At 54.9% G+C, this 25,076-nt stretch overlaps 9 protein-coding genes across 9 annotated transcripts; 5 read left to right on the top strand and 4 right to left on the bottom strand.

The window, feature by feature from the left end:
- Positions 1 to 330: 330 nt before the first annotated feature.
- Positions 331 to 2,348, bottom strand: W97_08910 (serine/threonine protein kinase; the record flags this gene model as incomplete). The annotated part of the gene is made up of 4 exons (XM_007786777.1): positions 331 to 876; positions 934 to 1,044; positions 1,094 to 1,627; positions 1,686 to 2,348. The coding sequence occupies 4 exons, from the start codon at positions 2,346 to 2,348 to the stop codon at positions 331 to 333; spliced, it is 1,854 nt and encodes a 617-aa protein (XP_007784967.1).
- Positions 2,349 to 3,222: 874 nt separating this feature from the next.
- Positions 3,223 to 5,196, bottom strand: W97_08909 (uncharacterized protein; the record flags this gene model as incomplete). Its single annotated transcript, XM_007786776.1, has 2 exons — positions 3,223 to 4,377; positions 4,432 to 5,196. The coding sequence occupies 2 exons, from the start codon at positions 5,194 to 5,196 to the stop codon at positions 3,223 to 3,225; spliced, it is 1,920 nt and encodes a 639-aa protein (XP_007784966.1).
- A 300-nt stretch (positions 5,197 to 5,496) lies between these two features.
- On the bottom strand, positions 5,497 to 9,149 carry W97_08908 (uncharacterized protein; the record flags this gene model as incomplete). Its single annotated transcript, XM_007786775.1, has 3 exons — positions 5,497 to 8,765; positions 8,830 to 9,023; positions 9,082 to 9,149. The coding sequence occupies 3 exons, from the start codon at positions 9,147 to 9,149 to the stop codon at positions 5,497 to 5,499; spliced, it is 3,531 nt and encodes a 1,176-aa protein (XP_007784965.1).
- Positions 9,150 to 9,254: 105 nt separating this feature from the next.
- On the top strand, positions 9,255 to 9,542 carry W97_08907 (uncharacterized protein; the record flags this gene model as incomplete). The annotated part of the gene is made up of 1 exon (XM_007786774.1): positions 9,255 to 9,542. One exon carries the CDS (start codon positions 9,255 to 9,257, stop codon positions 9,540 to 9,542), a length of 288 nt encoding a protein of 95 aa, XP_007784964.1.
- A 255-nt stretch (positions 9,543 to 9,797) lies between these two features.
- Positions 9,798 to 12,555, top strand: W97_08906 (uncharacterized protein; the record flags this gene model as incomplete). The annotated part of the gene is made up of 4 exons (XM_007786773.1): positions 9,798 to 10,217; positions 10,333 to 11,237; positions 11,403 to 11,835; positions 11,908 to 12,555. The coding sequence occupies 4 exons, from the start codon at positions 9,798 to 9,800 to the stop codon at positions 12,553 to 12,555; spliced, it is 2,406 nt and encodes an 801-aa protein (XP_007784963.1).
- Positions 12,556 to 13,170: 615 nt separating this feature from the next.
- On the top strand, positions 13,171 to 13,965 carry W97_08905 (uncharacterized protein; the record flags this gene model as incomplete). Its single annotated transcript, XM_007786772.1, has 2 exons — positions 13,171 to 13,251; positions 13,324 to 13,965. 2 exons carry the CDS (start codon positions 13,171 to 13,173, stop codon positions 13,963 to 13,965), a joined length of 723 nt encoding a protein of 240 aa, XP_007784962.1.
- A 2,499-nt stretch (positions 13,966 to 16,464) lies between these two features.
- Positions 16,465 to 17,588, top strand: W97_08904 (uncharacterized protein; the record flags this gene model as incomplete). Its single annotated transcript, XM_007786771.1, has 3 exons — positions 16,465 to 16,715; positions 16,779 to 17,412; positions 17,469 to 17,588. The coding sequence occupies 3 exons, from the start codon at positions 16,465 to 16,467 to the stop codon at positions 17,586 to 17,588; spliced, it is 1,005 nt and encodes a 334-aa protein (XP_007784961.1).
- Positions 17,589 to 18,742: 1,154 nt separating this feature from the next.
- W97_08903 (uncharacterized protein) lies at positions 18,743 to 20,489 on the top strand (the record flags this gene model as incomplete). The annotated part of the gene is made up of 12 exons (XM_007786770.1): positions 18,743 to 18,805; positions 18,877 to 18,915; positions 18,966 to 19,056; positions 19,111 to 19,133; positions 19,189 to 19,207; positions 19,256 to 19,384; positions 19,448 to 19,470; positions 19,522 to 19,559; positions 19,609 to 19,746; positions 19,851 to 20,113; positions 20,234 to 20,390; positions 20,459 to 20,489. 12 exons carry the CDS (start codon positions 18,743 to 18,745, stop codon positions 20,487 to 20,489), a joined length of 1,014 nt encoding a protein of 337 aa, XP_007784960.1.
- A 293-nt stretch (positions 20,490 to 20,782) lies between these two features.
- W97_08902 (uncharacterized protein) lies at positions 20,783 to 24,183 on the bottom strand (the record flags this gene model as incomplete). Its single annotated transcript, XM_007786769.1, has 7 exons — positions 20,783 to 21,770; positions 21,824 to 22,237; positions 22,287 to 22,444; positions 22,494 to 22,678; positions 22,732 to 23,284; positions 23,372 to 23,704; positions 23,779 to 24,183. 7 exons carry the CDS (start codon positions 24,181 to 24,183, stop codon positions 20,783 to 20,785), a joined length of 3,036 nt encoding a protein of 1,011 aa, XP_007784959.1.
- Positions 24,184 to 25,076: the final 893 nt, after the last annotated feature.

Raw genomic sequence — 25,076 nt, 5'->3', positions numbered from 1 at the left:
TTGGATTTCAACAACGTAACGAATTGGATGGGGTGCCGCGGTCGCTGGGTTCGCAACAGCATGAAGCGTGGCATCAACATCGAAGCAAGATGTCTCAAAAACAGTTTCCAAACTCTGGATATCTCGAGGTCGATGGCTGGGAGCGTTACACTGCCAAACACCATAACACTACTGAAGTTACGAATTCACTCCGGTGTTCTCGCCGCCACATGTTCTCGAATCCAGCTTGATGATGACTCCAAGTCGGTTACACTGAAGGGATAAGTCACCTTACACATCTAGGATCTACCGCGTGTGCGATTGCTAGCCAGAACGGTTTACAGGACCTTCTCAACTGCCCTCTTGACCCTGGGGCGACCCACCAGCACTACTTCTACCTGATCCAGACGCAGAGTCGGACTCGGGCTGATTTGCAGAGGCAATTTTAGCTCGTACTGCGTCATCCGTCATTGAACGCATCTCCAGCTCACGAAAATGCAACTTGTCAGTCCAAGTGTCATCACCCAGTCGGTAGACGTCGGGTATGTTACTGCAAAACCGATCGGTATCCCCGTAGGCGTGCGTAATACGCGTCTGGATGGTTCGAAGGAGTTCTCGAAGCGTAGGCCTCTCAGCCGGGTCATAGCTGAAGCACTGCCGTACCAGCTCAGCAAGATAGTGGAGCTTATCTTCAGGCGAGATCGTCCGAAGAAGACTGCGCACAGGTTGCTTGAATCCGCCTTCATGAAGCTCATCGCGAGGACTCTCATAGTTAGCCAGGGGTCTATCAGTCTTGTCGATCATGCACATCATGGTGGCGCCCAGTGAGAATATGTCGGCCTTCTCGGAGATCGTTGCAAATTGGGCTGGTCGTCGTGGGTACCAGATCTTGACCTCCTACGAGAATCATCAACGCGAGAAGCTGAGAAAACTTAGGAGGCTGTCATCACTCACTGGAGCCCGGAAGCCCTCTGTCCCATGGCCTTGATAGTCCAGCGGATTCTTTAGATCGCTTTCGCTCGTCTCAACCGCCAGACCAAAGTCTCCGAGCTTGGGTTGAGGGTACTATGCCTCGTTAGCCAGATCCGACAATCTGAAGCGGATGTCTACTCACTGCTTTGAATCTGTTGGGGTCTGGAGCGGCAAGGAATACGTTCCCTGGGTTCACGTCCAGATGAACGATGCGCTCCCATCCGTCGATCTTGCGCTCTACGCTGCCTTCGTGCAGTACTAGAAGCGCGGAAACCATGGATTCGAAAACATACCACATGAAGGGCTCTGGCATGGGATACCATGGCTCGTAGTATCGAGGATCCTGATCGTCACCCTGGTCTGCCTCGTTCTGCTGACTCCCATCCTGCTCTCTTGTTGTTGGTTCTATCACTCTCATCTCTTTTTTGGCGTCGTTCTCGAGCGTAGCGAGTGCATCAATAACATCACGCAGCGTCTGATAAGGTGCATATTCGAGGTAAAGACGAGCCTTCCGGACCGCAGCAAAGACTCGGTAGCCGTGGTACCCAAGGATATATGGGGAGTTCTGCTCCTGAACTCGCTGGTGGATCGCCGCTTCCAATGGTGCTCCATTCTTCCAGCTCAGTGGGTCCCGCCAATAGACACTCTGAAAATCGACTTCTTTCACCACCATTGTCTGTTGCACAGTTAGCAAGCGCGACCGCAGTCTTCATCCTCCAAGGAACTTAACATACCTCAACTGTGTCATCGCTTGCGTCCAATCTGGCGAAGAGCCCTGCCCTGCCGAAACCGCCCGTCCAGGATACTGGCGCCTCTATACCGATCCATCGAGACTGATCTATCGCATTACCGTCCAGGTCGTGCTCGAGACCGAAGAAATGAAGAAACCTTAGCCTCGCCTCCCATCCAGTAAGCTCACTGAAAGGCATGAACGGCTCGTAGCCCGCAAATGCTTCCGCGTATCCATCAGGTCCCTGAGGCACCGGCGGGCCGACGTGTACGACCACTGGCCCCGCTTGTGGAGCCGGTGGAGCTCCTTGTGGAGCCGCTTGGCCTATGTGAATTCCCATTGTCCCGAGACCCTGGGCTGCCAGAGCCTGGAGTGCTTGGGCTGCTTGGGCACCTTGAGCTGCACCAGGCCCCTGGGCTGGCAGATTTGTCTGAGCCGCAGCACCTGCGCCAACTGCACCAGACCCTCCTGGTGCCACAGTTGCCTGCGCTGCACCACCTCCTTGAGCCGCCTGAGCCGCCTGCGCGCCACGCCTCCTCGCTTTCTGCGGTCCTCGAGGACGCGTGCCAACTTTCTCTGGGATGGCAATGCTCGCGATAGCCGCCGCCGTGAGCGGCCAACCCTTGTTGTACGGCAGCTTTTGGGCCGGGGTGAGCCCGTTCCACATTTTGGTGACGGCATTTGTTTTCTGGGCTTATCGTTCAGGAATGTCAGTCTCATGTTCATGAGGGCTTTGGTGGTCCAGTGGAGACTTACTGCCCGTCCAGCGCGGGTGTGCGGCTTCGATGCGAGCATAGTGCTTTGCTCTAAAGTACATCATCTTGGGATCTATGATTATACGAATTGCTTAGGCGGAAGGGGGAGATATGTAGCTGTTAAGCTGAGCTGGCTGAAGAAGCCTGGTGCTCACACAGAGACACGTCGGTAGCCGCTGGAGGTCTACACTGCCGTTGAAGGTTGGCTTTGGCTGGTGGTTTGACAAGCGGATAGAGAAGAAAGCTTTGTCAACCTCAATGGCTGGTATTGCTGGAACCTGTTGGTGCTGCTTTTGTTTGGTCCTATTGTGGCTGGTGAATGCCTTGTCTATAGTTAAAGTGATCCGATGCACTTGGTCTGGTCACACTTCAGTCGGAGAATCACGCAGCTCTGCAACGCAGGACTTGGACAGCGGCAGATATTACTCACGCAGCACCGGAGGGTGCGGTCGTGGGAATGAAACTAATTGATACTGACCGCAATGAAACGGTGAGGTCAAGGAAAATGGCTCGGTACTGTGTACGCTCACATGTGTGCCAGCTGGTGGCTCCGGTGGTACACATAATCATCGGATGGTTGTTGACATGCTCGGCGAGAAACAACTGACAGGGCGAGGAAGCGGCAATGCGCTTTGAGGTTCATTGCTATGTCGAACAGTGGACCACACCTGATGCGCGTCAAGCCTCGACCAAAACCCCTTACCGCTCCTGACAGCTCTACAGCATTGTAAATTTCGACCTCAAACGCAGGCCATCTCACCATCTCGCCCCCGCTCCACGGCTCTTTTATCTCCTCTCAGGCTTCCTCCTCTTCCCCCTCTTCTCCTCCTTCCTCTCCTTCTTCAACCTCTTCTTCGCCTCCCTCCTCGCCTTGACAATCTCCTGCGGTTTTGCGTTCGGGCCGACCTTACCCTCCCGCAGCAGCTGCGCCGTGAGTTGCCGCTGCTTCGCCATCTTCTGCTCCATGCGCTTCGCTTTGCGGTCCTTCTTCGTCTGGCGCTTCTCGGCGGAAAGAGCTTTCCGCTGGGCATTGCGCTCGGCTTGGGTAAGGGTTGCTGCTTGCTTCTCGGGTTCAGTACCGGTGGTGACGGTGGTGGGGGGTTTGAGGACGTCTGGGTTCCCGGTTGTGTCGACGAAGAAGATGTCGGTGGCGGGAGGTGCGGCAGGGGCGGAGTTCGGAGTCTTCTTTGCGGCACGGTGGGTGATGTACGCTTCGAGCGTCATGCCCTTCTCAGCCGCACGAGCAGCGTATTTCACCTTCTTCTCTTCCGACAGCGGCTTTGGCTGTACCGGAGCGGCCACCGCCGTCAATGCTGTCTCTGCGGCCTGCACAGCTTTCATTGCTTCTGCGGCCGCCTCGAGCTTCCGCTTCTTGGCCTCGCGTTTCTTCTCGAGTTCCTTCGCGAGTCTTGCTTCCTTCCGGATTGCCTGCATCCGCTTCTTTCCTTCACGCATGCGCATCCGTCTGGTGGCGGCGTCCTCAACAACGAGCTTGATCTCGTCGGTCCCGTTTGCGAAGTCTCCAGGTCCATCCCCAGCCCCAGCAGCCTTCAGCTTCTCGAGGATCTCCTTCTTCTCCGCTCGCCGCTTTGCTCTGAGGGCTAGCTTCTCGACTCGACGCGCGGCTTTTGCGGCTTCTTCCTCAGCTTTGAGAACTGGGTCCTTGGCCTTCTTCTTCTTTTCTTTGGCTGCTTTTTTAGTCCCCTTCTTTCCCTTGAACGCGTCTTCGACTGCGTTTCTCTCTGCACCCTTCCCTTCGGCTTGCTCTTCTGTAGGCTCCGCTTGTCCTGTGGGAGGCTTGACCCCTTGGAGATTCTGTAGGGCTGCTAGCCTAGCCTTCTCCGCCCTCTTGGCTTCGCGTAGTTGCTTGCCTCGCTCGTATTTCGCGGCTTTGTAGGACTTCATGCCGCCGGCGTTGTAAGGACGGACCGCAGGTGGTGCCTGTTTCAATCAGCATCAAGACTGGAATGCAGAATGCGAGTAGAATCTGCTCACTTTGGTTCCACTCATCATTGCCATGCGATCAGCATTAACATGCTCCATGGACGACCTTCGTGCAGGAGGTGCGTCTTTCGATACCTCTGTATTATTACCGCTCGCCGCCGCAACCTTCTTGAGCAATTCGCCGGCCTGCTCGACCATTTTCTGTGCCCGCGCTTTCTCCCCTTCAGACGTTAAATCCAGCGTGCCCTCCGCAGCAGCCCTCTCCCGCTTCAACGCCACATTGACCCTCTCCTTCTCCCGTCTCTCCTTCTTGCGCCGCTCACGTATCTCCTCCCTTGTCTCCTCCCGCTTCCGCTTCTTTGTCGGCGCAGCTTCCTCGCCATTCGTCATCTCGACATTAGCAGGCTTCGCCGCCTTCTTCGATTTCGGCGCCACAACAGGCCCAGGCGCGTTTTGCGCATCGCTAGCACCAACAGGCGACATCGCCCCAGACGTAAGCTCCGGCGTGTCGACCTCGCTGATGGTTCCCGATAATCCCTCTCCCCTCACGAAGAACCCGTACAGCCCGCCCCTCGCGACGCCGTTGGCCTGGATCTGGTCGAGTGCCGTCTGCTTGCCCGTTCCGAGTTCCTTGAGGCTCTCGTCAAAGGCTCGCATCCACCATTGGTCGGCGACGAGGGTTTTTTTCTTGCCGACACCCAAAAGATCGGCTTTTTGGGAGATTAGGAGCGGCTTCTTGATTCCGCGGTCGTGCTTGTCGAGCGAGTGTCCGTGGCCGCGCCAGCCATGTCGTTTTAGGTGGGCGGCGGCGTCCATGAACTGGGGGAGCGCCGGTATGTAGCGTTGCGGGAGGAATTTTGGAGGTGCCTCGTTTTCTGCCGCAAAGGAAAGGCGGTGAGGGATTTTGGAAGTTCGGGCCGCAGGAAGCTTTTCGCGGGTCACGTGCAGGTATCTGACCAGCGAGACAGAAATATCATAACGTGGAGAACTACATGTCAACGACACGGAGCCGAATGAGTTTCAAACGGGTGATGGCCTGAGCGAGCGCTGCTACTGCAATACAACCCCATGTCCGCCTCTCACAAGACATCCCAAAGCGACCGAACACTCCCCGTCTCAATCCTCCTCCACCCCCTCATCAACACTGTCAAAGCTCTCGCTCAAACTCGGCGCCTTATCCCCCTTCTTCCCCATCTTCCCCTTAAAGCTACTCCAACTAAGCCCACTACTCCTATTCCCCCTTCCTCCCTCCCCCTTCTCGCTCCCTAGCATCGGACTTCCCTGCTGCGACGAGTCAGCCTTACTTATCACACCCTCATTGTCATCATCAGGCGTGTCAGGAGCGAATCCGCCCTCGCTGCCCCGCTTGGAGGAGGAAAACAACCCCCCGGACTTGTTGAAGGGGAACTTGGTCGAGGAGGACTTGCGGCTCAGCTTCTGCATGAAGGACTCCTTGCCCGCGGACCCCACGCCCGCGGACATGGAGACGTTTGAGCCGAGGGATTCCGAGGGCGTGCGGTCCAGGTCGCCGTAGGTCGAGTCGTTGGCGGTCGAGATGGAGCGGTTGTCCTTGCTCTTGCGTGACTCGGAGGGCGAGGTGTCAGCGGTCGCTGGGGTCTCTGCTCGCGGCGTCTGCGGCGCGGATGGCTCGTCGTCGGATGAGGCCTGCTGCCGGTCTTTCTCTCTGGACTTGTTGGCTTTTTCGCGCTTCTTCTTTTCGGCTTTCTCGGCTTTCTCGGCGGCTTTCTCGGCCTTCTTGGCTTCTTTGTCGCTGCTTTCGGATCTGTCGCTCTTGTCGCGGTTTAGGTTGAAGCGGCTGAGGAAGCTGGGTGCAGCGGGGTTCAAGCTGGGAGTTTGGGAGCCAGGGAGCGGGCGGTGGGTGCCGATGGGATCTTGTAGCGGCGAGCTTGTAGCATGTAACAAGTCTGACAGCTCATGCGGATCGTTCTCCGGCAGCGGCATGTTGTAAGCGAGACCAGGCGGCTGGCTATACTGTACGGACGGCCGCCGAGATGGATGGCGAGAGAAGGAATACGTGGCGGTCATGCCGGACCAAGCGTCGTTAAGCGGACTGGTGGTCATGGACGCGGCCCATCCCAGCTTTCGAACGCTTTCGGAAGACGGTCGCGGTAGTTCTCGATCAAACGAACGGACAGACCCTGGGCGAGGTGAGGCAGGCCTGTCCATTCCCAGGAACGCGGGCCATCCATCGCCTTTCGGTAACGCGTCCGCTTTGGGGCCGAACAGGTTAAACGCCCGCTTCCTGGTAGCGATGCTCTTTGGACTGGAGTCGCTTTCGCCGCCTCCAGCGAGCTTGCTTGACGAACCAGGACTTCGGCCCAGAGGGTTGGACAGCAGATTGCCCCATGTTCCGTAAGAGTGACTGCCTCTTCGGCGTTGCCCAGCATCGTCCTGGAGGCGGTCTTCTCTAGGCATTGAGTGACTCTGTGATCCCTTCAATGACCCAAGAGGTGGTCCATCCTCGATCGTCTTGCCTCGTTGACGATTAAGGTTGAAGAGTTGCGCAAACCTGGTACTCCCCGGCAGAACGCCACCGCTGGGGGTACGGTAGGACCCAGAGGTTGACCTGATAGACTGTCTATCACTTTCAATCCCGCCCTCTGCTGTCGAGAGGTTCGAGAGATGAGCTGCGCTTTCTCGAGGGCTGGCAAAGACGCTTGGCGAAGGGCTGTGGAAGGACGAAGGCGAAGTAGGACTATGGACAGCTTGTTCCAGCGTTCCGAGAGCGCCCAGCCCGGGAAATCTGGGCATACCGTCGTGCCCTGGAAGCACACTAGACTTTGTCGACCGCTCGGCAGGCGATGTGGACCGCCGGCCCGCCTCTTCTTCGGCGTGAGAACTAGGATCCTCTTGCATTCGCTCTTTACCTTTCCCTTGATAGTTCGCTTCCATATTCTCTTCGAACGGATTTCCCTTGGCCTTGAAATCATCCTCTTTGTCAAAGAGCCCGGACGGCAGCAGTGAGCCGGCAGTAGGGCTCATCGGGCCGAGTGGACCAATCAACTCAATGTCGCTTTGGGATGGTGCGGCTGGCACGGTTGCGTTGTAGTTTGTCATGCCATTGATGACATTGAAGAATGGTGGAGGAGACGCAAAAGTTGGTGATATGCTCGACATGCTGCCTTTGAAAGGGGGACCACTGCCGATCGCGAATCCAGTGCTTGACACAGCTTCATTCCGTATGCTATCGGTACGTCTTCGGCGAGTGCTCGGCCTTGCGGTTGCTCCGTCTAGCCCCGGTGGCGAGAAAACCTGCGGCTGACTGGCACGGCTTTGGTTGATGAATTTCAATTGCTCGCGAAGTTGATGCACTTCGTAAGACGCCTGTTGAAGTTGGCGCGTGTAGATGTTATACTGCGTTAGAAGAGCATCTTTCCGCTCCTCCGCTTGTCTGTCTTGTTCGTTTTCGGAGATCTCTTCGTATCCTCGGCCGCCAGTCTCGCGTTCGTCTGCTTCCGACTTCCTCCTATCCTCCAGCTCCTTGATCTGGACTCCCTTTTCGCGTATGGCTTGGTCGAGAGCTCTGTTCGTCTGCTGCTCTTCTGCATGGCGGTTGCGCATATCAACGATTTGTTTTGCAGATGTCTCTTGGTAGGCACATTTCTCTCGCTCCATGCGTTCTACATCAGCGTGTAACTCCCCAATCTCCCGCTGCCAGCGTTTCATATCATCCCTGATCTTCTGGCGTTCGCTCTGCTTCTGCTGGAGTAGCTTTTCCTGTGTGGCCCGCCGCGCTTGGGCAGTGGCATTGGCACGTTCCAGTGAGGCCACTTGCTTTTTGAGCTCGCGACTCGCGTCTTCGCGGTCCTTGAGCTGTTGCTTGAGGTGGTCTCGTTGTTTGAGCAGCGAATCTCGGGCGCGCTGAAACTCCTGCTCTTCCTCGGCTATCTGCTTCTCAATATCCTCGTTCTCCCGCATAAGCGACTCGAACTTTGCCGTCAATTGCTCGATCGAGTCCTCGTCCCGGCTAGTGTCAGGGGGGTCACTCTCTTCGTCCGCATCGAGCGAAGCTGGCGAGTGTCTTCTTTGAACGGTGCCACGCCTCGCATGCGGCTGACTACTATGTTCTCTGGCCATTGACGGTGGACTTGGTGTAGGGGTAGACGCTTCGGAAAACGCTTTGTACGGCAGTATGCTTGGTGCGGGTCCAGGGTGGCCGTCGCAGGCAGCTCCGTTCTTGTCGTCAGAGTGACAAGCATGCTCGAAGTAGTCTTCGGAAGCGGCTGGTCTCGTTCGCAGCCGAATCGGTTCGCTCGCTGCATGGAAATTCGATGGACTGACAGCAATGACGCGGATGGTGTAGTAATGATTCGGCTGGAGATGTCTGACTTGTATGGATGTGTCTTGGATCGTGACCTCTCCCACTGATACTGCAGTTAGTTCTCGTTGCAGTACGCGGTGGCTGCAATGCGGCTACTGAGCTCTTACCTATGATGCCATTCAGCTGGACTTTGTACCCGGTGACTGAGCCCCGCGGGTCTGGCGCCTTCCAGTGGAGGATACAGCCGTCGGCCTTGATACCTGCGAGGGAAACGATGGGCGCTACAGGGACCTCGAGACCCAGAAGATTAACCAGCTCATCGACGGGCTTGGCGAGGACTTGATATGCTCGTGCGAAGAGCCTGCGCAGGTCCATGTTAGCTCTGGGATGCAGTTGTGACAGCGCAAGCAAGAGCGCACCAGAAAAGAGCGGCGAAGGTACATAGCGTCTGCAGCCACGATGAGGTGAAGCTAGCCAGGCCTTCCATGGTCGACGAGGCCTCGTGCGGCCAGAGGACGAGTGGTTCGGACAGCATTAGCGGCGGGTGGGGTTGAAGTGACAGAGTAGCTACGGATGAGTAGAGAAGCGCAACATGGCCTACACCACCACGAGTATTGAAAGTGCAGGTGCTACGCGGTACCTTAGGAAGCACGCGGGAGATGGATATCTTGTGCCGCGGCCGGGGCGGGAGCGTTTTGCTGCAAGTCCCGGCGTGCACATCCCGAAGGCGGTGGGGCGAGTCGGCAGCTTGGGCGGCTTGGCTGCGTCGATTGCGTGCAGCCAGCTGGGCGTGCTGGGCGCTTCGACTGCAGTGCCGGTGCAGTGCAGCTCAACGGCGGGACACACCGGCCGTTGCGCATTGCTTGCCGGCGATTGGTGACGAGGTGGGTGCTTGACTGCTGCTACAACTATCTCGCTTCCCCCTTTGGATATAAGAAAACAGTATTGAAGCATGCTGGCGTTGCCCTCGCTTTGCACGAGCCTCGTGTCTCAGCTGTCAGCGCCCGACTTCAGCTCGTGACAGCCACGCCCTCGGTTCATACTCACCCTGCCCAAGGGCTGACAGCTCCCGCTACAGCTGCAGCCTTCCCACCATAACCGCCTTCAACTACGGCCAGATCAAGCGCTTGGAGTGATGCAGTACGTGCGATCGATATCCGGCTCGGTATCCAAGACATGGAGCTCCATCAACCCGGCAACTCTCAGCGGCGCAATCGACGTGATCGTCGTCGAGCACGAAGACGGCTCGCTGGCATGCTCCCCCTTCCACGTCCGCTTCGGCAAGTTCTCCCTGCTACGGCCATACGAGAAGAAGGTCGAGTTCCGCGTCAACGATGAGAAGAAGGACCATGCCATGAAGCTCGGGGAAGGCGGGGAGGCTTTCTTCGTCTTCGAGACGTCCGAGAGCATTCCCGAAGACATGCAGACGTCTCCGCTCGTTTCGCCAGCTGCGAGCCCAGAAGCAAGGCCTGTGGAGGCCACCACACCCAACTCCGAACTACCTGAGCCAGAGGCGCTGGATTTGGCGAGCACGAGCCCAATGGAAAGACGGCAGGTTCAGCGCTCAGAAACAGAGGCTGTACCTCAGCTGGAAAGGAGAGCAAAGAGCGATCTGGGTATATCGTAACATACTTCGGCTGCATTGTGCCAGGCTAACTGGGCCAGGCGAGCAACCACCCCGACCTGGCTCCCCGACCGACGCGGAACGCCCCAAGTCAGGCGACTGGTCAGGCCAGATCCCAGACGTGCCTACCCGACCTGCGACGCTTACGCACGCCAACACGGCCGAAGCACTACTACCGTCAGCCAAAGGAGCTTTCCTGCGAGCACTTCGCGAACAGACCGCACCACCGCAGCTCGATGGAGGCTCCGCCCAAGCACTCAGAACCCGGCGAGATCGCTCGAGCAGTCCACCACCACTCTCAACGAGCGAGGCTGTCACACGGGCCATCAGCCTCTCGAAAAAGCTATGGACGTCGAATATACCCACTCAAGTAACAGACAAGGGCGACCTCATGCTCGACATGACAGGCTACAAGAGCAGCGAAGAAGAATCACTGCGCGCCGAGGCTATCGCAAGGCAGATACTGTCGGAAGAGCTGGAAGGCAACTACGACATCGGAGCATTAATTGGCGTGGATGAGAAAGGCAACGTCTGGATATACAGCAGCGAGGAAGCGAAAGAGGCCGCCGCACGCAAGGCCTCTCTCCACGGTATGAATGGCGAGGCTATGAAGAGCATGGATGCTGTGTCGGATCCAGGATACGCCAGCGACGACAACCGAAGCGAGGCCAGCGATACTACGGCCATGCACATACAGCGCGACTCGAAAGGCGCAGTGGGCTTGCCTACGCCTCCAAAATCTCCAGACGCTTCAGCCGCGGCCGGCGATCCGAATCGCAACTATGCGAAAACGCTCAGACTCACGAGCGATCAGCTGAAGGCGTTGAATCTGAAGCCTGGCCAGAATTCCATGAGCTTTAGCGTTAATCGCGCGACATGCCACGCTTGCATGTACCTGTGGCGGCACGACGTGCCTATTGTGATATCGGACATTGATGGAACTATCACGAAGTAAGTCTTCTCGAACCATAAGAGCACGTGGTCATCAAGTTTGGCCGCAACAGAGAAATAGTCCGCAATGGGAGAGGCAGTACAGCCTCAAAGCGCTGAAATTGGCACCTGGCCACTAGCAAACCCCGCGCATTTGGATTAAACCCCATCTGACTGACATCGCAGATCCGACGCCCTAGGGCACGTCCTCAACATGATCGGCCGCGACTGGACCCACCTCGGCGTCGCAAAACTCTACACCGACATCGTCGCCAACGGCTACAACATCTTCTACCTAACCTCCCGCTCCGTCGGGCAGGCTGACACCACGCGCGCGTACCTCAACGGCGTCGTGCAGGACGGCTACAGGCTCCCAAAGGGCCCCGTAATCATGAGCCCGGACCGCACGATCGCCGCGCTGCGTCGGGAGATCTATCTGAGGAAGCCCGAGGTGTTCAAGATGAGCTGTCTGAGGGATATCATGAATTTGTTTTCGGGGTCCAAGACGGCGAGCACGCCGTTCTACGCCGGGTTTGGGAATAGGCTTACGGACGCGCTGTCCTACCGCTCTGTGAACATCCCGAAGACGAGGATCTTTACCATCAACTCGAACGCAGAGGTAGAATAGCCACGAACCCCAACATCCCACACGAGAGCGTGACTCAAGCTAACGTCTGAGTGTGGGGTACAGGTCACTCTAGCCCTCGAATCCCTAAACCATTACAAAACAGGCTACACCAGCATGCGCGAGATCGTCGACCACGTCTTCCCGCCCACGAGCCTACTCCTCGCGGCCGGCGGCGAGGACTTCACCGACTTCAACTACTGGCGCGAGAAGCCGCTTGAGATCGACGAATTCAGCGACAGCGATGAGGACGAAGAGGATGAGGAGGCGCGGCGACGGGATGCTGCTCGCAGGAGTCTGCGGTCGGAGGATGAGGGGGATGAGGGCGGAGAGGAGATGGGGGACAGCTATTTCTCGCAGCGCGAGTCGATTGACGAGGAGGGTGCCGCACTTGGAGACTCAATCCTCGAGAGCGTAGAGGGGGATGATGCGCCTCACGGCCAGGAAGACGAGGACGATGCGGATGAGGAAGAGGTCGACGACTACGATGACGATGATGTTACGCCTGGTCCGGAAACGGATATGGACCTGCCGTCGCCGATTGATGAGAGGCGTATGGTCTTTCCGGACTTGTCGCAGCGGGTTGATGCGCTGGACCTCTCGAGTGCGACGACGCCGCCGAAGAGGAGTGTGGATGTCAGGGAGGACTTGAAGGATCTGGCGCATGCGCTCAATACGCCGAAGAGCGCGGAGAAGTTGAAGGGACGCAGTTGAGTTTTGCATTCTTTGGTACGGCGGCAAGGCGTTCGGCGCAGTGCACTACTGGGCTTTCTGGAGAGGTGTTGGTCTAGAGTACCTAGGTTCTGGCGCAGTTGTGGGCTGTACAAAAGCTGGGTCTTTGGGATAGAGTGGGGTTAGCAGTCGGCTGTGTTTGTAGGGAGGGCTGCTTCGGGGCCTCATACACCATTCTCGTCCTTTCTCTGTCACGCTCTGTTTCTGATGGGTGCTCAAACCAGCCTGTGAGCTCCCAGTCTGCTCAGGAACACTCATCTCCTTCGAAGCGGCTTTCTCGAAGATTGCGTTGCTCTATGCTGCGCGATTCGGACTGGCTGGCGTGTCACCTTCTCAGCCAGGGTGCTTGCGTGTTCTCAAATCCGCTCTAGGGTAATAGCATGACTTGTAGTTGTTCATGAACCTTCAAGCGGAGCGGAATTGCCTAATCGGGTAGTCCGCGATCTCCAACACCAAGCCGCAAGCTTCCGCAGCGTAGCAGGGGACCTGCATATCCCCGCAAAGCACAGACACAACTCAGGGAACAAGACTAACGACGACGCAAGATGCAGCGCTCACGTCTTCGCGTCCATTGCAAAGAGTGCAAGGCCAGCAACGATGTCGCGGGCTATGGATGAATCGCAGATACTGGCCTCCGAGCCGTTGACCGTATCAGAGACTTTGGACGACTGGGTCATGGTAAACAAGCCAGCCTCCCCTCCTAGAGCGAACTCTTCATAATCGCTATACACGCGGCTGACACTCCCCCAGGTCGACTCTTACGTATCCTCTCACGCCCTCCCCACCTCCTCCAGCTCCAAAATGGCCGTCGTAAAGGCCGGCCACGGCTACTCCTTCTCCGTCTCAGCCGGCGACCGCTTCCGCATCGTCGACCTCCACGGCGCCCAAGTCGTCGACTTCATGGCCTTCGTGCGCAGCGGCTCCTCCCTGACCAAAGAAAAACTCTCCATGGCCTACACCCGCTACCACCTCTCCGGCGTCCCCGCCGCCGTGGGCGAGCACCTCTACACGACCCTCGACGTCCCCATCTTCCGCATCACGGCCGACTCGGTCAAGGTCCACGACATGACCTTCATGAGCTGCAACCCGTCGTTCTACCGCAAGCTCGGCTATCCGGCCAGCCATCGGTCCTGCAGCCAGAACATCGCCGAGGCGATGGCGGCGTGGGGGCTCGACGAGATGGACATCCGGGCCACGGATCCGCTGAACTTGTTCCAGAATACGCCGAATTACACGATCAAGGCGTTGGGGAGCAGTAAGCCGGGGGATTATGTCGAGATGCAGGCGCTAAGGGATGCGGTGGTGGCGGTGAGTTGTTGTCCATATGAGGGGAATGGGTTTAATGGGGGGAAGGTTACGGATGTGGGGGTTGTGACGGGGGTCAAAAGCTGAGAGTGTCTCTTTGCCCGCGCTCAGTCCGGGTGTTGCAACAGCGGCTGTGAAGACAATAGGATCTAGAGACTCTCATGTCTCCAGGGGGCGGTCCCCCGAAGCCCTCTCTCGAGTGGACCACTGACCCACATGCTACACAACGAGTCTCGTTTGAAGTCTGTTATGCCAGCCGCAGCGGTCGAATAGCTGGCACAGCCCGCTAATGCGTAGAAGATCCGACCGAAATGCTTCTGTTCAAATGGTACTTTCTTGTTACGCTGATGCCTGAGCTTTTGAACCAGATCATACACTCTCGTCAAAAACATTACTGTCATTGTCTCATTCCCGAGTATCAGTCGATATAGAAACCTCGTCGGTCATGATAATCATGCTCCACTTGGTGGTACCCCAACGCCGCCAGCCAATACAAAACACCAACCGATACTCCATCTGCTTCTTTGTCATCTTTTCCTTGCGCCGCGGCACGCAGCTCTCAAATCCTAATACTCTGCAAGCTTCAATCACTTGGGCCTCACTCATACCGAGCTCCGGACATTCAAAACCTAGCTCTCGATATGAGAGACGTCTTGTGCGGCGGTCCTTAGTGATATAAGCTTCAAGGATAAGAAGCTTATCCTTTGTGACGTTTGACGGCCTACCTGGACGCTGCCTCTTACTTGGAGTATTATTTTCGTTAAATTGTTCATTAACTCGACCAATCGTGGCTCCATCACAGCCTATAAACTCTGCAACCTCCTCCATAGTAGCCGTGGTGAACCGATAAAGGGACAAAGCAATAAGGCGTTGATCGCGTGTGAGCTCGGAGCGTTCCGTCTGAGTATTATAGACCGGCAGGCCTAAATACGTGAGGTAAGGGTCGTTTGGCTCGAACTTAATTGCCGGTAGAGTAGCGCGGAGCTTGCGTGTCCTTCAGGAGGGGGTTTGGGGGGGGTGGAGGGGGCGTTGGAGCTTTATTTGCTGCTGATAGAGACTCGCGGAGCGCGCGCCGCCGGTGATGGCGTGTTTCTGTGCGTGCGCGCGCCATAATAGGGTATAGGATAGCTAGTAGAATAATAAGAACGAGGTTTAGAGCTCTGCGGAGTTGAAAAGCTTCATCACCACCAAGCTGACCTTGGCACTAGCTGAATACGGCTAGTTATCTGCTAGACTTAAAACATCTAGCATAACCAGACTAAGACAGACCCTCGGTACATCTTTAAGCTCTTGCACGTCGGGCACCGTACGCTATGTCATACGTGGCCTAGCGGGCGGCACGGATTACGAACTGGCGGTACAATGATGGCATGAAAAGCAGAATCAGATAGCCAGAATGGGACCCCAGCGCCCAACCGCCCAACTAAGTTAGCTCCTTTTTTTCCGACTGCGTCGAAGTCGCAAAATTGTGGCTAGGGAGCTGAGCCACACGCTGCATAGCCACTCACGTGGCTGGGACGGTCTATAATCAGTCAGTCAGTCAGTCGCACAACTGGCGGCACCCAAAGCCGGAATATCGAAAGCTACAATGATGGGAATAGATCACAACCCAACAGTGTATATAGCAGGAATAGGGTCTCACTCCTAGGCTTGCGGAGACGGACTCGTGATTGCGATCCTGCGGTTCCTATGTTTGTTCTGGTCCTTCCCCGCCTTTCTCCGCCTCCGGCTCAGTCGCCACGCGGTGTACCTTACCGCTGGGTTCCTCAGTTTACAATATCCCCCGCATCTCGTGTCTAACACGTTCACCTCCATCCGTTGCAAAAGCTCTGCAAGCAATGACCTTACTCGGCGTCCTTTTCGCGGCACGCTGGCCGTTGATTGCCGTCGTGATCTTGGCGTATGCCTTTAGGTTGTACAGACAGTACTACAAGTTAAAGGACTTCAAGGGACCTCGGGGTAGCGGCTTCTCCAGTCTCTGGATGCTCTATGCCACTCTAACAAGGAGGACCAACTTCAAGTTTGCTGAAGTCAATGAGAAATATGGTAAATGACTTTACTTCTTTACTCAATTCTGGATGTTCTGGTTCAGGAGAGAACTCCTGGCAACTCTTTAGCTATCCTGTATTTCACCTAATTTGGGTCCATGCTTGTTTATTGGACAAAGATCCCAAAAGTAACAAATTCATGTTCATGCTTTGCAGGTTCTATTGCTCGTATAGGAACCAATCATCTCCTCACTAGCGACCCCAAACTGCTCTTCCGGATGAACGATGCTCGATCTCCGTATACTAGGGGCAGGTGGTACAAAGGGTCACAATTCCAACCGGGCCGTGACAATATCATAAGCGGAATAGATGAAATGCAGCACACCAAGAGAAGGGCTCAATTGGCGCCAGGGGTATGCACCAATCTCTTACTTACGTTTCTCTGTCCTAAACCGAGGGCACGAATGTTAATATAAGACACACACAGTACTCTGGCAAGGACAACCCTGATCTGGAAGAGTCAATTGATACTCAGCTTCAAGCGTTTGTTACACTGATTCACCGCAAGTATCTCTCCACGCGTGAGATATTTCGACCTATGGACCTGGCTCGCAAAGCGCAATTCTTTACCCTCGATGTCATCACTAAAATCGCTTTTGGAGAGGCATTTGGTGATCTAGAGCGAGACGAGGACATGTATAAGTATCTAGAGTTTACAGATGAGATGGTTGAAGTCATAATATTAAGTGCCACTGTCCCGCTCTTGGACTGGTTACGGTCGTTCGACTGGATTGCGAAGCTCGTATTCCCATCGGGAAAGGAAGCTACTGGCCCTGGGAGACTGATTGCGTAAGTCTGATTTTGTCTTCTGACGATAGGACGAGCATCACTTGTACTGATTATGACTTCCAGCATCGCTCAGGAACTTGTTGGGAAGCGCTTCGGGCCCAAAGCGGTTTCGCGTCGAGACATGCTTGGATCATTCATACGGCACGGCCTGGAGGAGGATGAGCTTATCTCGGAGTCCCTCCTCCAAATCCTCGCAGGCTCTGACACGACGGCCACAACCCTCCGGGCTACAATGCTGTTTTTGATGAGCCACCCATCCGCGTACCATAAGCTGCAGGAGGAGATTGATACTGCGGTCAGAGAAGGACGAGCTTCAAGGCCAATCATCAAATATTCCGAGGCCCATGAACTTCCCTATTTGCAAGCAGTAATCAGAGAGGGTATACGGATCTGGCCTACAGCTACGGGGCTCCTTACCAAGGTTGTTCCGCCGGAAGGGGACATGGTGACGGTTGACGGCAAGCGCGTGTTCCTTCCCGGCGGCACAAATATTGGAACTTGCGTCTGGGGTGTGCTGCGCCGAAAAGATGTCTTTGGCGAAGATGCCGACGCGTTCCGCCCAGAGCGCTGGCTCGAGGCGTCCGGGGATAAACTGGTGTATATGCACAAAACCGGGGACTTGGCGTTTGGTTGGGGTAAGTATCAGTGTTTGGGAAAGAACATAGCCTGGATGGAGTTAAGCAAGGCCTTCTTTGAGGTATCACTGAAATGTCTTAGATTCCTTTTAGGAAATCTGGCTAACAAATACACCAGCTTCTCCGTAACTTTGACTTCGCAATCATGGATCCGACGAAGCCTTGGAAGAGTAAGAATGTGGGCCTATGGATAATTTCGGAGCAGTGGGTGCAGGTTACCGATCGCCTGGGCGCCTAACATCATGTGTTTAATAATATTGTTACTAGGTTAGAAGATACTTTCAATTGCACGCTGCCTATTTTCTCCTAGCTGTACGCTATGCTTGAGAGCAGGCCAGCCTATTTCGCGACTTCACCCAAAGAGCTGCTTCTTGCCCTAATGCTATTTAGCAGAGCTTAATTTTTTCGATTTCACTCCGTCCACTTTCGATCTCTTTGTTTATCTCATGTAAAGTCTGCTTTGCTTGCTTGAGGCATAAGCTGTGCGTTGTGTAGCGCTCTGGCAGTGGAAAGCGAGGAAGAGGGTATACAAAGGTATTGCATGAACGGGCTGGACGACCACCCTGTCTAGCGTTGTACTTTTAAGCAGAAAGTACATACAAAAGGCACAGCGCTAAACAGAGTGGGCTGTCCGGCCCGTATGTGCAAGCCCTTTATACTAGCGGTTAGAGATCGTGGTAGGCGCAAAGCTCAACAGTAGGTCATAGCAAGATGGAATGGAAACTCCCGGACCGTCTTCCGCGATACAGCTAGTGTAAGCTAGTGTGGTGGTGTAGCAGGTTTCATCACGTGTGAGGCCTCGATTGGTATAAGAAGGTTTGGAGGATTCAGACTGCAGAACTGGCCAGAAGACAATCCGTCCGGGACAGGCGTAGCTCTCGTCACGCAGGCGTAGACAGGAGTCTTGGCACAAAGCTTGGCACTAACTTGTTAGTGTATCCCGCCGGATGGTTGGATGGTCTACTGGCTACTCTGCGCTCTGCGCTATTTTAATCTAAGCGAATGATGTTAGAACCCGATTCCGCGCCCGCACGGGGTATTGTTGTACCTTGTGTCTACCGCTAGCGTCTGTTGATCAAGCCCCTGCCAGTGGAAATTGTCAACCCGACTAGCGGTCGGGATGTGAGAAGGGACTGTAACGGGAAGCTGGAGTTTGACCGCTAGCCGCCGCTGATCAACTTCTCCTGCTTGAGGCAAAGACCGAGCGGGTGTGGCGTTTTAGCGGTGGGGAGGTGGGAAGAGGATATATATGCTTCATTAGTTGCATGAGAATGCGACCGGAATTCTTCGTATTTGTCTTGTTTTTTGGATGATCATTCAATTTTTTCTACGAGGTCTTTTGCACCATTACCATTACTGTAGAATGTAAGGGTTTGTCCTACATACCGAAGCATGCAATCCGAAGGGGGTCCACCTGCCCAAGTTCAAGCGGAAGATAACGTCACAGAGGCCAATGTGAGCACTCTTGTCTATCCTTGTCCTCCAACATGCAATCGGCAGCAGCCTGACACTAATCACACTTATAGGACGGTAACCACGATGACGGCGATTCAGCATTTGCGCCTGTAAGTCGGACACCTGTTTCCATATACTGTGAACTTATATCTGGTTGTAGAGCGAAGGTGATGAGAGCTCGACAGCGTCAATCACTTCGAGTATCCTCGAATACCGGACAAAAAACGGGAGAGTGTATCATAGGGAAGGGAGTAAGAGGAGCCTCTTTCCCTTTGTAGATTTATGAAAAGTCTAACTCAGCTCAGAATATTTCCTACCCAATGACGAGGTAAAGCCTTACGGTATCGCTCTAAATATGGTGTTCTACTAATGCGGTGGGATAGAGAGAATTAGACCGTTTGGGTATGAAATTCAGCAAAGACAGTATAACAATATCTAACCTAACAATAGATCTGCAACACCACATGTTCCTTCTTACCTTTGATAACAAGTTATGCCTCTGCCCAATCCCCCAGGACAAGCAGTTGCACCGTGTGCTCGATGTAGGCACCGGAACTGGTATCTGGGCGATGGATTTTGGTGAGTACTTTGTCTGAGGTGATCTAGTGGTCAAGGTTGGGTAATATGCTGACCCTTATTCAGCTGACGATCACCCTGAATCCAAAGTAGGGTTCTTCTTATGAGAGATCGAATAGATAGCACTAACTCGTCTCGAGGTTACTGGTGTTGATCTCAGCCCTACCCAACCATCATTGTGTGTGCTCTGCCCAAACGTTGACAACATCTATATTTACATATCATAGCGTCCCGCCCAATGTGTTCTTCGAGGTTGACGACCTGGAGAAGCCATGGACTTTCAACCAGAAGTTCAACTTTATCCACTGTCGCATGATGACAGTCTCATTCTCAGACTGGCCTGGATTCTTCGAAAGGGCTTTCGAGTAAGATTTCCGAGAAGCTTTCTACCAAATATGCACTATTGGACATTATTTCTGGCCTCTCCTCGTTGATCTTCATTCTTACTAATTCACTCAACTTCAACTAGATTTCTCGAGCCGGGTGGCTACATTGAAGTAACAGATACCTCCCTACCTGCCCGTGCGGATGATGACTCGCTCCACACCAATTCCGCATTACAAAAGTGGTGTGAGATGTTTCTCGAAGCGTCTAGAAATATCGGCCGTCCCGCCAATAGCGCAGAATCATACAAATCGCAGATGGAAGCCGCTGGCTTTCAAAATGTTGTAGAGCGAAAGTTTAGGTGGCCGCTGGATCCCTGGCCTGAAGATCAAAAGCTCAAAATGTTGGGTAAGTCTGATATAAACTTTTCTCTCAGCCTACCTTTAGACTCCAGGACTTTCTTTCTAGCCATAAACCGGCGAGATAAATCTACGATTTTGACATACAAGGAGCTAACAAGGATAACAGGGCGGTGCACATTTGCAAACGTCTATCAAGACCTCACGGGAATCAGCGTGGAGTTGTTCACAAATGGTTTGGAATTATCGACAGAAGAAGTGGAAGTACTCTTAGTCGACGTTAGGAAAGAAATGAAAGATACGAAGATCCATGCTTATTTTCCAGTGTAAGTAGGCTGTTATCCTATCGATTCAAATCCTGATGCATTCATCATTTACTGATACGTCTCCTTAGACACGTCTTCTACGCGCAAAAGCCAAGTTAGATATGCGTCGAGATGTCAACGGAGAGATTGCGCGATAGGCGAAGATGTGGGGCGCGCTGTTTGGGGGGGGGGGGGCATTGCTTCGGCGTGAGGCTACGGGAATGTTCTCCTTCATTGCCCAACGCTCTCGGCTAGATTGGCTTATGTAATAATCCCTGCTGCCCCCATCAAAAGGTCGCGTTATGCTGATGCCTGAGCTTTTGAACCACATCATACACTCTCGTCAAAACCGTTACTGTCATTGTCTTATTCCCGTCCCACTCATGTTACACCGCAGAACTTCCTCAGACCACCTACGTCCACCTCAGCACCCAGTCACTGCTCCACGCCCCCTCGCTCGTCGCACTACCCAGGCCAGTGACTGTCAAAAGCCCACTAGTCTCATTGAAACTCACCCCACTGCTCAGCGCATGGCCATTCAACGTAACATTCCCAGGCGCGCTGCTCAACCCCATGACCGTAACATTAGCAAGCGGATTCGCATCCCTGTACTCCCCTCTCGCACTTGCATACAACGCGCCGCCCACAGCCGCAAAGTCAACCAGCAGCGTCGCATTCTGGACCAGGCTCTCCCCGTCATCGACATACAACTGCCCCGTCGCAGTCCCCTCCTTACTCAGCGCAACCAGCAAGCCCCATGGATTCTGCCGACCGAGCGCAGTCGTGTATCCCGGCTCCTGCAGCGGCAAGACGCTGCCGCCCCGCACATAGAGCGGGATATGGCCTAGCGGCGCCGGGATTGTCACATTCTGACCCGCGCTGACGCCCGTGACGGCCGCCTGGCTGTACCAGTCGTACCAGAGCTCTCCGCTGCCGACGCCGGGAAAGACGCCGTCCACGCTGCTGGCACCTTGCTCGAGGACGGGCGTCACCATCAGCGAGGGGCCGAGTAGGAACTGCCGATCCGCGTCTGCGAGGTATGGCTCGTTGGGGAACTCCCAGGCCAGAGCGCGCATGACGGTCGAGCCGGTCGTGTGGCTCAAGTAGAAGAGCGTGTACATGTAGGGGAGTAGGCGGTATCTGATGTTCATGGCCGTCTTGCTGGCGTCGAGAACCGCGCTCCAGACGTATGGCTCCTGGGGGTTGGCGGAGAGGACGTTGTGGTTGCGGTAGAAGGGGAAGAAGGCGGACAGCTGCATCCAGCGCGAGCAGAGCTCCATGTCGGTGTTACCGTTGAAGCCGCACGTGTCGACGCCGAACATGGGGATGCCGAATAGTTGGAAGGAGAGGGCTTGGGGTATGCCAAAGTACATGTAGTACCACTTGCTTCCGTTGTCGCCGCTGCATTGCTTGTTAATGTGTTGTTCAGCTGACACATTGAGACGACCACTCACCCCCAGTGACCAGACCATTTGCCGGATCCGGGGAACGTGGAGCGGCCGATGATGAAGGGGCGTTTGCCGGGGAAGACCGCAAGAAGGCCTTGGTAGGTGGCGTTCAGGATCTGATGACCCCATATGTTGTGGACATCATACTCTACCGTGCCGTCAACGTGGGTGGCGTTTGGTGAGACAGCGTGCACAGCAAGATCGCCATGTATGTTGTTGATTACGTAAGGTGGATGGTTGATATCCCGTACTCCAGGCGTCGGCGTTGTGCGGAGGTAGTTTGGCGTAGTTGACGACGTGGAAGTTTGCTGGTCGGTCTCGGTTGGAACTGCGGTCATGGACGCAGCAGCCTGGCTTGATGAAGCGGCGGACGCCGACGCGGCTTCAGTCGCGTTGGTGAGGTTAAAGCCTTCCGGGTACCTGCATTTTGTCAGTGCTCAACTCCGTTTGTGAAGGCGGAATTACATACTCGTATATTAACGCGCCCTCTTCTCCAGGGAGTTTGAACGGAACATGCACAGGGTTCAAGCTGAGATTGCCAGAGCCGCACGAACCTACACAGAACGAAGCGACCTCGTTCATATCGATCCAGAAACCGTCGTATTGGACGTCACGGTACCATTGGACCTGGCGGCGTCAGTCCCTTCGACTTGCAGATCGGCCGGGCTTGACGTACCATCTCATTTACCCACCACGCAACGGCGTTCTCGGTGAACCAGTCCGGGAAGACTGTGTAGCCCGGCCAGACAGCGCCTATGTACTGACTTCCGTCGGGATTGTCGAGGAACACATCAAGCTCCTGCCCGCGGGTGTATGTAGCGTATGCATCGCTTTCGTTGTCTGGATTCGGAATGTAGATAGCTGCCAACCGTCAATGGAGCTAATACTTTCCGACACACTCGGGGCCTACTCACCAGCATCAACAATCGGCATGAAGTGCTGCCCATCTGCATGCAGGTTGGAAAAGAACTCCAATCCCTCAGCAAGCGGGAAGGTGACGTTATCAGTAGTGAAGTCACGATACTGGTTCATGTAATCGATATCGGCCCAGATAGTCTCAAGAGGAAGGTCAAAATTCCTGAAATTGTCCACAACCTCCTGCAACTGCGTCCAGTTCTTGTAACCCCAGCGGCATTGATGGAAGCCGAACGTCCAGTACTGCTGCATGGCGGGCAGACCGGTTACGCTGTGCTGATATTGCTTGGCAACTGCATCGATGGAAGGACCGCTAAAGAAGAAGAGGTCAATGCTGCCGCCCAGGGTGCGCCATGTAACGTTGTCGTGCTTCAACACCACCTCTTGCCCGTGAGTGTTCCTTAGAAAGACGCCGTGCGTATATGAGACGTAGTCTGTGTTTGCATCTGTCTCATTGCCAGTGAAAAGTGTCGTGTTGCCTGATTCGGAGTCGACTTCAAAGTAACGTGTGTCGTAGTATATTGGATGGCTACCGTAAATGTTGTAATCAATCTTGCAACAGTAGTCAATGACACGATTCTCTTACGCGCTTAAACGACGTCTGTTCTCAAGAACGAGACAGGGAAGTCAGTGGCTTACAGGGTCACCAGCATCTGCTGCGTATATGGTAGCAGAAAAGTTGTTGCCGAGTCGGAGGCTATGGATCCGTTCTCCCAAGCCATAGAGGTTGTAATTCTCCGGAAGAGCAGAGACAAACTCAATGAACTGGTTCTCGTACACCAGGACACTACCCTCAGTTGTAAAGACAACATCCCCGGTGCTCTTGCGGATCACAGTGAAAGAGAAGACTGGATCATTGCTCCAGACAAACTGGAAGTCATTGGTCTGCGTGGTCGCGCCTGCATCTTCGTCAACCGAAGGTCTGGGGATGTACTGCTCCGGAGGGATGTATTGGGATAAATTCGAAGCCGCCTGTCGACATGAGCCTCGCTGGACTGCGCAAGTAATAACTGTCTAGGATTCGACATTGGCATAGAATGGCTTACAAGGTATGCTGGCTGGATATTCACAGACAACCTGTCGGCGGACTGATATTCGACAGTGAACGTCAAGGTTTCAATGTCGGTACCGTAGACATTGCACGGTTCACCCGCAAGCGTTAGGATAGCGGAGAATCCATTAGGGCCACGAGTAACGCCCGATGCTCTGTAGCCTGGGCAGACGGTCTGCGCATCTACAGCCTCCGGATCACGAACGTTAGGGATCAGTGTTGCTCCCCGGTCAGCGGTTGATGGAACAGTGAACTGCGCAGAAAACGTGGACAGGACTCCGCTGATAGTCGCGGTGCCAATGCTGCCGGTTGTCGAAGTGGGATTCTGAGCCCCGGTGAGGCCGGCGGTCAGCAGAGTGTACAGTAAGACGCCCACCGCGCGTAGGGCAGAGCGTGTCATGATGGATCAACCCGATAGCCCCAAGGGCCGGTACAAGCAGTAGGAAACGCGATTGGAAGTGGGAAGGGAGTAACGAGCTGTTGCAAGCAAGAGACGGGAATGGGAGAATGAGAGACCAGAGAAAACACAATGTGACACGGAACAGCTTGATTGAAATGCGAGGAGCTCATTGCATCTAAGCCAGGACAGCTCCACGATCCCCGCCATGAGTAACGCTCAGTGACGGTGGAAGCGCATGAAACGTGACAGCTAGCGAAAACGCGCAGGATGAATAGGTCGGCGCATGAAGATCAGAGGGGTAAGGTTTACTTCAAGCCATGCTGGCCCGGCGAACTTGATTCCGCGGACGGACAGCTCCATAGTGGGATGACCTCAATCCGAGGGAACGGTTTCTCCCCTCTTCGGCAAAGCTCTCTCTAGGCTACTATGCGGAGTAGTGACTGAAACTTACCGGAAGCGCGTGTGGCCGGATCAGCCAGGCGTAAGAGTAGTAAAAGAGCTGCAGCAGCAACAGGAAGATTGCCCCAGAGATCACTACGGGCAACCAGCGGTGCTTGAGAATCGGAATAAGCATGGGGTGAAGCTTTCCTCTAGAGTACTGGATCTAAGCAGGGGCTCGTCGCTCAATCAGGACGGACGCGTTGGCGTGGTTAGCGGCTTGCAGCCTTGCTTAGTCGGTTCCGGAAGGTGTTGCTCTGCAGAGACGGCAGAGGCAGAGACGGCAGAGAGCTGCAGGTGGTGCTGGAGAAAGCCCAGGGCGGGGAAAGGGCGGGACGTCGCAGAGGAGGGAGGGTTCACAGGACATGCAGCAGAAACGGTCAAAGACACAGAGACATGCGAGGAAGCCTCCCCAGGGTTCGGCGCCTTGAGATCAGCGAAGCTCACCTGGACAG

Source organism: Coniosporium apollinis, assembly GCF_000281105.1.
Source record: "Coniosporium apollinis CBS 100218 chromosome Unknown supercont1.67, whole genome shotgun sequence".
NCBI classification, from domain to species: domain Eukaryota; kingdom Fungi; phylum Ascomycota; class Dothideomycetes; genus Coniosporium; species Coniosporium apollinis.
This window is presented reverse-complemented; position numbering and strand designations above follow the sequence as displayed.